The sequence below is a fragment of the Cucurbita pepo genome, chromosome 1, assembly GCF_057944985.1.
Source record: "Cucurbita pepo subsp. pepo isolate OVF chromosome 1, ASM5794498v1, whole genome shotgun sequence".
In the NCBI taxonomy this organism is placed as follows: domain Eukaryota; kingdom Viridiplantae; phylum Streptophyta; class Magnoliopsida; order Cucurbitales; family Cucurbitaceae; genus Cucurbita; species Cucurbita pepo.
Genome location: NC_141798.1, coordinates 15579978 through 15589958, shown reverse-complemented (window position 1 = coordinate 15589958; position 9981 = coordinate 15579978). Strand labels below are relative to the sequence as shown.

Here is a 9981-nt window from a genome sequence, read left to right as displayed (position 1 = left end):
CATGCTCTTAGGATTGTATCCTATGTTATATAACATGTTCAATATGGAAACATCATCGTACTCATCATAATGCCATCAAGTGCATTAAACATATCATGTACTTCATGCATCGAAACATAAATCACGTACATATAACATGCATTACAGCTCAAATATCATACTCGTACATCATCAAAACATCATACATAATCATACTCATACACCATCATACTCATAAATAAAGCTACATGAAAACAATTCTAGTCTATCCTATAATAAGGTCAATTGGTTTGCCTTAGGCGATTTTAATTAACGTAAGCTCCCGTTCTTGAAGAGCTCCTCTAAAGGTTGTCGGGAGATAGAGTCTTATACTGACCTTATTTTCCTTTAACACGCATTTTTTGAGCCGAGAAGCCACGCCGCGTCGCGTCGCGTTAAGTCGAAGAAGTTGGCGTCCACATGCGCTACACGTGGCTCTGTTCGAGAGGAGGCGCATGTCGGTGGAGTTCCGCGTCAAGGCTGCGAGGGAACCCGTGATGGGCTGTCGGTTTCCTGGGCCGAAGGGCCGTCGGTTGCATGCGAGACACGTGCGCCTTCTGGAGGCGACGCGTCACGAACTTCGAAACGGACACGCGTGTTGGGTCGTCGGGTTTAACGGGCCGAGTGTCTGCATGACTGACACATCGGTCGTCAGATTCAATGGGCCGACTGCATGAGTGTGGTGTCTGCATGAATGACACATGGGCCGTCGGATTTAATGGGCCGTCTGCATGAGTATGGTGTCTGCATGAATGACACATGGGCCGTCTGCATGAGTGTGGTGTCCACATGAATGACACATCAGCCGTCGGATTTAATGGGCTGCTGCAGGTTGGGTTTTCTAAAGATGCGGGTTGGGCCGCGGGTATCCCATTCGGGTCCGACCCGGATCCATCGGATTCGTCTTCCTTACCCGACTCAACGCGATTCTCCGGCGCCATTTTCTCTCTCCTCTGCGCGACGGTTTCCGACGTCGTTTTCCTCCCTTTTTCTCTCCCTATCTCTCTGTCGAATTCTCCTTCTCTCTCCCACGACGTTTCGTGGTTGTTGGAAGTCCGTGGAGGTGGATCGGGCATTCTTCCACTCTCTCCGACGATGACGATGACGAGGCACGGCGCGAATCCTCTCTGGGTGGATATACGAAGGCCGGTGAGGGTTTTCCTGGTGGGTGTACTTCGGTATTAGGGTCAGAATGGAGGTTTTCGACGTCGCCGGAAAAAGTCTCCGTTCCTCTCTCTCTCTTCTGTTTCTTTGCTGCAGGTGTTTCTGTGGCTTTGTTGCAGGTGTCATCTAACTTTGGAGGTAAGTGAATTTATTTTATTTTATTTATTTTTAATTCAAAAGTTAGGTGGGATGAATTATTTAATGCATAACTCTATAATTAAAATTACTTCGTTGTGAAACGAAATGATTATATATGATTTATTTATTATGTGTACTCTCATTTATGATGATTATGTATATATTTATACCAGACACTCACCGTGATCTAAAAATGTTGTATAGAGTATGATATAAAGACTTTGAGTATGAGTATAGATGATTTGAATATTTAATACTAAATTATAATTTAACGTATATATCATATTTAATATTTTATTATAAAGCAAACATCTAGATATTTATCTTTCGTATGTTTCCATCTATTGTTCTTTCTATTTATTATTATTTTTATATTCGATAATTTATTTGATTATAAATAGAGAACTTTCACCCACTATAAGTATGGTGGATTAAACAATTATTCTTATGGTGGATTAAACAATTATTCTCAAAGTAACTTTGTGTATGAGGTATGGTATGAAGACTTAGCATGAATACAGATTGTTTGAGATGGTCTAGGCTCATAGCATGTATTGTAGGAAGGTGTATATTCATGATATATTATTAGATTCTTTTATATATATAGCATGCATAATCTATAAATAAATCTAAGAAATATGCTAACGAGCTCACTCAGTAGATTCATGTGTGTGAACCGTGTGTAGTGAAGTATTATGTCAATTATATTTTAGAATTTTTAAATAAACATTTGAAATGTTTTAAAAATAAATCAAATAAAAAAGTTCGTAGCTTCTAGATAGATAAATAGATAAATAAATAAATAAATAAATAAATAAATAAATAAATAAATAAATAAATAAATAAATAATAATAATAATAATAATAATAAAGCATAATTTTGAATACTATTTCAAAATCAAATTAGAATTATGATTGAATATAAGTTATAATAAAACTCTAATAAAAAGTTGCCAAATAAGGAAAATCAAAATTTTGGCAAATATTTTGATTTATTTGCCTTAAAAGGTGTGTCAAATGAAAAAAAAAAACTAATAATAATAGCCAAATTTATTTATTTATTTATTTAATTAAATTGACATTAATTGAAGTTAACAAGAGACAAATATATTATATTTTGATTCCAATCATTTTTTCTTAGGGTCTCACACATTATTATTTGGTCCATCACAAATCATCACATTATTATTAATCATAAAATTACATATTATAAATTAATGAAACCTAAATAATGTGTAACATAGCTATTAAGCTGGGTAATATAGAATTTGGGCCTAAGTCTAAAACAAGCCCAAAATTAATAATGTTCAAATTTGAGTGGTTAGCTCCAAATACAATCAAGTCGAAGCCGAGAAGAAAGATCAAAACACTTTGTAGATTGAATCTTCGATATTTCATAGATTATCTCCAAATTTTTAAAAATTTAAGGGTACTTTTGAAACATTTTTGAAAATTTAATGATATTTTAAAAAAAATTTATTGAAAGTTTGAAAAAACAAATTAACTATTTTCATCTAAAACTAACGGGATATTATATAATTTTTTATTTAAATCAAGAGTATTTTTGAGATGATTTTAAAAGTGAAGGGTATTAGTGAAGGGTATTATTAAGACTTATTAATTTGAAAAGAGTAATTTTATTAATTTTAATAAACGAGGAAAAAAAATAAAAAAAGTAAAGAAAGAAAGAAAAAGAAAGGAAGAAAGTTAAAAAAGTGGTTTAAATCTAAACTAATTTCTTTATACAAAATTAGTTTAAGATTTAAATTAAGAAATTAGTTTAAGATTTAAATTAAATGGGATGAGAGAGAAATGAAGAGAAATCTGGGAATAGGGGCCAGAAGTAACGACAAGCGAGAGATGAAAGTCAAAGGTGTGGTTCTTCTCTGCATGTAAAGCGAGTTTCAGAGTGAAAGAGAAAGTCACAAAGAGACAGGAGACGTGGAATTAGAAAAAGAGGAGATGAAACCGAGGACTCGAGGGGGAGGGTATATACCGAGTGGGGATACCCTCCCCCTTTCTCTACCTTTGTCCTCTATTCTCTGTCCTATGACTATCATCACTAAAAGTCGACCTTATTCATCTTTATCCATTCAAATTTGGCATAATATATGCTGCCTCATTGTCATTGATACTCACATTCGTATAGCCACAAGTATTCTCCCTTAAACTCAAACTCACTCCCAACAACTTCTTACTTTGTCATTGCTCTCTACGTGTTGATGAATGTCTCTATTTTTGCTCCAAATAGTGCAAGGTGTTGCCTTCAACCCCATGCCTCTTCATTGTTTCGATCCCTTTTGGAAGCTCTCAAATGTAAGATCTGACTTCCTTCTCTTTTAATGCTTTTCCATATCACATTTCTTCTTTTGCATTACTTTTTGTTTCTTTTGAACCACTCATTTTTGTAAAATTACTTCGCGGATATAAATTTCAATTCCTAAAACACTTTCAGTTTTGGGCTACTCTCATCTAATTGTCACCTTCTCTTCTTGCTTTTGCATTGATGATTTCACTCAACCCCTGACCTCCTCTCTCTCTCCTTCTCACTCTCTCTCCTTATTCTGTGTTTGTGTCTGTGCATGTTAAGCTTTTAGCTTTATCTCTGCTCTTTTTGGTTGATCATCTCTTTCCCCCAAAATTTGCTCCCTCAGCTCCTCTCAAATTCAGAAGTTTCATCTCCCTCCGTCGGAAATGCAGGAGATGGATCATTGGGTCCCTGATTCTCTCCCTAGTTTTACCAAAAAACTTCATATCTTGGTGGTGGATCATGAGACCTTATCTCTCAAGCACTTGAGTTCATTGCTTAGGCAACAGTCTTACAATGGTACATAACATCACAATATTTCCATTAATCTCTTTCACCATCCTAATTTTAATTTTTTAAGTAACAATCTCAAGCTAATGTTATGCTTCTTTTTGTATTCTGTAACATGTTGCAATCCTTAAAAGAAACTCAATGCATTTTAGTGGTAGATATATGATGGGGTTTGAGCTTATGAAATTGTTATGGATCGATGTTGTGATCAATTAACAACTTCTCAATTCCTTTGGCTCAATTTCTTCTTCTTTTTTTTTTTTGTCTGGAAATTAGAAATAAATTCAGAGAAGTATAAGATATGAATGCATTCCTTTTTTGTGTTTCAATAAGACAAATTAGGTGTGTATCTCATCTATTATCTATCCATTTTCTCAAAGTATAATTGGTTTGCTCGTTCATTGGTGGGACTAGTTACTTCCTTTTCTATGAACTTAGTATGCATGACATGATTTTATTTTTAATTTTTTTTTTTAATTTTGTAATCTTCAGTTACGACCACTGGACTAGGATGTATTGCTCTATCCATGATTCAAGAAAAAGGTGACCAGTTCGACCTTGTCATGGCTAACGTTAGCATGCCTGATATGGACAGTTTTTCGTTCTTGCACGTGCTCCTTAAGATGAATATTGCTGTCATCTGTAAGCTCAATTTTGTTTTACTATCTCATTCAATTAAATGTCTTCATTATTCTCAAGCTATTTAGTTGTCGGACAGTTATGTCTTCAACGATGAACTTGAAGGTGGCTACGAAAGCATTGGCAGAAGGAGCGTGTTATTTTCTTCAGAAACCTGTTTCTAAGGATGATCTCAAATATGTATGGCAACACGTGTATCGCAGCAACATAAACATAGCCAAGTTAACCCATAAAGCAAATTGCGTAGATAAAGCCAAATCTGGACAAGAATTTGTCGGTTTCCAAAACGACAACCCTATTGTTTTGTCTCGGTCCACCGATACAGCTAGTTATAATAATAATTATAGTATTAACTATCAACTTATGAGCCATAACGAAAAAGTGCAAAATATGCCAACTAATTCCCATGATACCTTAGTTGCTTCATACTTTGAAGGAGAGAGATCAACGGATGACATAGAAGGAACAAACAAGGAGGGAGTTACATATTACTCAAAACCTACCAATTTTGAACATACAAAAGCTGATGAGGATAATGGAAGAGGGAAGGAATATTATATTTCCCGTAATACCAGATCACGTATCGTTTGGAATTTGGAACGACGTCGCAAGTTCTCTGACGCCCTCAACAAGCTAGGTGATAAATGTAATTTCACCTATCTCACGTGCTATTTATTTATTTATTTTTTTTTTTTAGGATTTGAATTCAATGATGCATTTCTAATTGTTGTTATTATGTTTTCTTTTGATTTTGAAGGTCGCCCAAAACTTATACTTAAGTTGATGAATGAGCCATGCTTGACCCTGCGCCAAGTAGCTAACCACCTACAGGTATTCTTCTATCAAGTTTGCTTACTATTTGCACACTAAGTACTTCGTTATTTATGAATAAACGAAGAATTATTGCTCCTAAACCTATCAGAAATACAAAGCACAAGTAGAGTCCATAAAAAAGGGGAGAAAAAATAAATTAGCTCCAAGGATGGAAGCATCCAAATTCGATTGCTCAGTCATGACTCAACTTCCTCCGTTGGTGCAAAGGCAGCAGAATCATGAGGCAAACAAATTTATACAGCAAAATCACGAGGCAAACAAATCTACACAACAGAATCACGAGACAAACAAATCTACACAGCAGAATCATGAGGCAAACAAAACTACACAGGGAGGTTCAACATCTCTTTCAGGAGGGAAAAGATTCCGACTTATTGCTCCTAAGCCTGCGCTTAATCCTAGACTGCTTGTTAGCGCCAACTTTGTAAATCATGGTCTCATAATGTTTGACCACAATTTTCAGCATGTTGCTTCAAACTACAATTCAGTTCCATATAGCATCAATAAGACGACTCCAGAGGTAACTTCTTATCGTGCATTTGATGAAATTCAGTTCCCAGATATACATCAAGTCGATGTAGCTCAGCAGCTAGAAGCAATGGAATTTTGTGGTACATCAGAAGGGATTCAATTGATGTCAAAGAACATTGCTTTACCTGATTCAACCAACTTGGACAATATTGCTGCAAATTTTGCAAATTTTGGAAATGAAGGAAGCCAACAACAATTTGCAGAATGTGATTATATCTTAAATGTTTTAGAAGACAATCCATACGACCTTCGCAACGACTTTAGTCTGAGTGACGTAGATAAATACAGCGAGTGGCTAAGGAACACTGTTCTCGAAGACGGAAGCGGTCTAGATAACTTTATCAATGACGATGCAGAAATCTTTCCCGTTGAAATCAATCAATAAATAGGTATGTTTTACTTCTGCAATGTTCTCAATGTCTATAAAAATCTTTGATAAACTAAAAGTTAAAGATTTATTCTTAGTTGCAGGTTGAAGAGTCTTAAGAAGCCGGATAAACAGTCTAACTCTCAAAACAAATATATACGAGAGACTAAGAATTAGAATATCATATATTAGAATTGAGCTCAATATCTTCAACAAACTTAAATCAAGACTTTCTACAAGTTCAAAATTGAAGATTCAATCTCCAGAACAAAGACCACATTTCTTTGAAAGTTTCATAAAAAAAATAATATATATATATATATATATATATATATATATATATATATATATATATATAATATCTAATAAAAAAATATATGTCAAAATATTTTCAAACCATTCAAATATATAAAAAATTATTCTAGAATTCAAAATCATAAAATAATTATAATTATATTTTATTAAAAAATCAGTGAAATAAATATACACAATTTTATTTCATATCCACAAATAATTTTCAGAATTTTCTAAAAAAAATTCATAAAATAGTAGTTGTAAAATGTGTAGAAGGATTATAATAAGAGTTACACTTAATTCTATTTTTAATTTTAATTATTTTTTAACCAACACTCTCATTCATTGGATATTATTATTTATAGAGGAAAAAGAGTTGGATCCATTAATTAAACCCTAATTTAATCTTATTATTTATACCTAATCAAATTCAAAACTAAATCTATTGTTATTAATTAAAATATTGAAATGTTACAATTAAATAAACTTGAGAATAAAATAAATACTATATTAATAAAAATATGCCTATACTTTATCTATATACTTTTAAAAATTTAAATAACAATTTTAAACTTAAATTTTTTCTAAAAAAATATAATTTATTTCAAAAATACTTTCAACATTTAATAAAAGTTAATACACTTCCAACTTTTGAATAAAAGTATATTAATATACTTCCAACTTTTGAATAAAAGTTAAAAAATACTCGAGAGAATTTTGGAAGTAGCATTAACATTCTTCACATTTTACAATTTTTTTTTAATTTTTTTACCATCCAGACGTCTCATAGATTATTTCTAAATTTTAAAAAACGCAAGAATACTTTTGAAACATTTTTGTAAGTTTAATGATTTTTTTTTTTTTTTTGAAAGTTTAACTATATTTTTGAAAAAAAAAATTAAGAGTATTTTTTAGATTTTCTTAATTGTTAAACCTATTTTTTTAAAACAAAATACAGAGTTGAAAGATTATTTTTATTAATTTTAACTGAGTGAGCATTGTACGAACATAAAAAGTTAGAAGTTTGAATCTCAACTAATTTCTTAATACAGAATGAGTTTAAGATTTGAATTAAGTTGGATGAGAGAGAAATTTGAGGAGAGGGGCCACGAAAGGACAGACAAGACTCTGGCTAAAGTCAAAGGTGCAGAGCTGTTCATCACCCATGTAAGACCCTAATTTCAAAGAGAGAGAGAAAGCCAAAAAAAAATAAAAATAAAATAAAATAATAATGAGATTAGAAAGAGAAAGGAGATGAAACCTAGGGCTGGTAGGGAGGGTAGACACTCCGGGTACCCTCCCCCTTTTCGAGGGTACACACCTAGTGGGGTATCCTCTACCTCTGTCCTCGGTCTTCTTACCGTTATGACTATCACCACAAAAAGTCGGCCTTGTTCATTTTTATCCATCCAAAAATTGGCATAACATACGTTGTCTCACTCTCAATTCCACTCAGATTTATATGCCCACCAAGTATTCTCCGTTGAAACTCAAACTCACCCCCCACAAATTATTACTTTGTAACTGCTCTCTTGCTTATTTGATGAATGTCCCCCTCTATGTTTTTGCTCCGAATATTGCAAGAGTTGTCCATTCAACCCCACCTTTTGCATCCTCCTTGTTTCAATCCTTTTTCATTCACTCTTTGTTTATTTTGAAGCACCCAAAGGTAATATCTTACTTCCTTTTCTTTTAATGTCTTTCCATGTTAGATTTCTTTTTTTTCATTCCCTCTTTGTTTATTTTGAATCACCCAATTTTGTATAATTACTTAAAATGTTGGATATAAATTTCAATAAGCTTCTCCACTTGCTTTTGCATTGATGAAGACTTGTTTCATTAGTGTTTCATTAATCACAGTCCCTAACTTATCTCCTCTTTTTTCTTTTTTTCTATGCATGTTGAGCATTTAGCTTTGTCTCCTCCTTTTGGGTTGTTCATCTCTCTCCCCAAAATTTTCTCTCTCTTACTCTCAAGAAGTTTGATTTGTCTCACATCTAGAAGTTTAATCTCCCTTCTTTCAAACTCTTGGGAAATGAACGAAATGGGTCATTGGGTTTGTGATTCTCTCCCTAGCTTTGTCAAAAAAATCTCCACATCTTGCAGGTGGATCATGAATTCTCGTCTCTCAAGCACTTGACTTCATTGCTTGAGCAACAATCTTACAATGGTATAGAACATTCCATTAAGCTCTTTCACCTCTAAAGCTAATGTTATGCTTCTGTATAAGCAATGGTCTAAAGCTAATGTTGTGCTTCTTTTTGTATATGGTAATATGTTGCAATCTCGAAGTGTAATCTTGAAAGAAACTCAATACATTTTAGTGGCAGATTTATGCTCCTTAAGATGAATATCGATGTCTTCAAAGATGAACTTGAACGTGGCTACGAAAGCAGCAACATCATGAGGCAAAACAGATCTATAAAGGGAGGTTCAACCTCTCTTTTAGGAGGGGAAAGATTTTGACTTATTGCTCCTAAACCTGCCTAATCCTAGATTGCCTATTAGCCCCAATTTTGTAAATCATGGTCTCAGAATGCACGATCACAATTTTCAGCATCATATAACATCAATAAGACGACTCCAAAAGTAACTTCTTCTCGTGTATTTGATGAAGCCCAGTTCCCAGATAATCACCTTAATGTAGTTCAACAGCTAGATTTGACTGCTTTTAAGATTGAAAACCAAGAAGTAAAAGGATTTAGTTATGCCAAAGAACATCGCTTTACATTTTGGGAATGAAGGAAATGTTCTTGAAAATAGAAGCAGACCAGACAACTTTACGATGACAACGCAAAAAACTTTCTAGTTGAAAACACCCAATAAATAGGTATGTTTTACTTCTATAAAGTTCTCTATGTCTTTAAAAATATTCCCTAAACTAAAAGTTAAAGATTTATCCTATGGAAGAGTCTGAGGAAGCAGGTTGAAGTGAGGAAGCCAAGAACAATGGTCTAACACTCAAATCAAATAAATATGAGAGAGTAAGAATTAGAATACCATATATTAGAATCGAGGTGAATATCTTCAACAAACTTGAAGCAAGACTTTTCCCATGTTAAAAAATTGAAGATTCAATCTCGAAAACAACGACCACATTTCTATACAACTTTCATAAAATAATAATAATAATATATATAGGATAAAATTGTAGGGAAAAATTGGATTTCATTAGGCT

At 33.3% G+C, this 9981-nt stretch overlaps 1 protein-coding gene across 2 annotated transcripts; it reads left to right on the top strand.

The window, feature by feature from the left end:
- Nucleotides 1–3324: 3324 nt before the first annotated feature.
- On the top strand, nucleotides 3325–6776 carry LOC111799539 (uncharacterized). Of its 2 annotated transcripts, none has more exons than XM_023682925.2 (5): nucleotides 3325–3636; nucleotides 4631–4780; nucleotides 4857–5423; nucleotides 5535–5608; nucleotides 5700–6776. In XM_023682925.2, the coding sequence occupies exons 1-5, from the start codon at nucleotides 3543–3545 to the stop codon at nucleotides 6525–6527; spliced, it is 1713 nt and encodes a 570-aa protein (XP_023538693.2). In that variant the 5' UTR covers nucleotides 3325–3542; the 3' UTR covers nucleotides 6528–6776. The 2 variants fall into 2 exon arrangements, with proteins under 2 accessions (XP_023538693.2, XP_023538664.2); XM_023682896.2 differs by lacking the exon at nucleotides 3325–3636 and adding an exon at nucleotides 3675–4147.
- Nucleotides 6777–9981: the final 3205 nt, after the last annotated feature.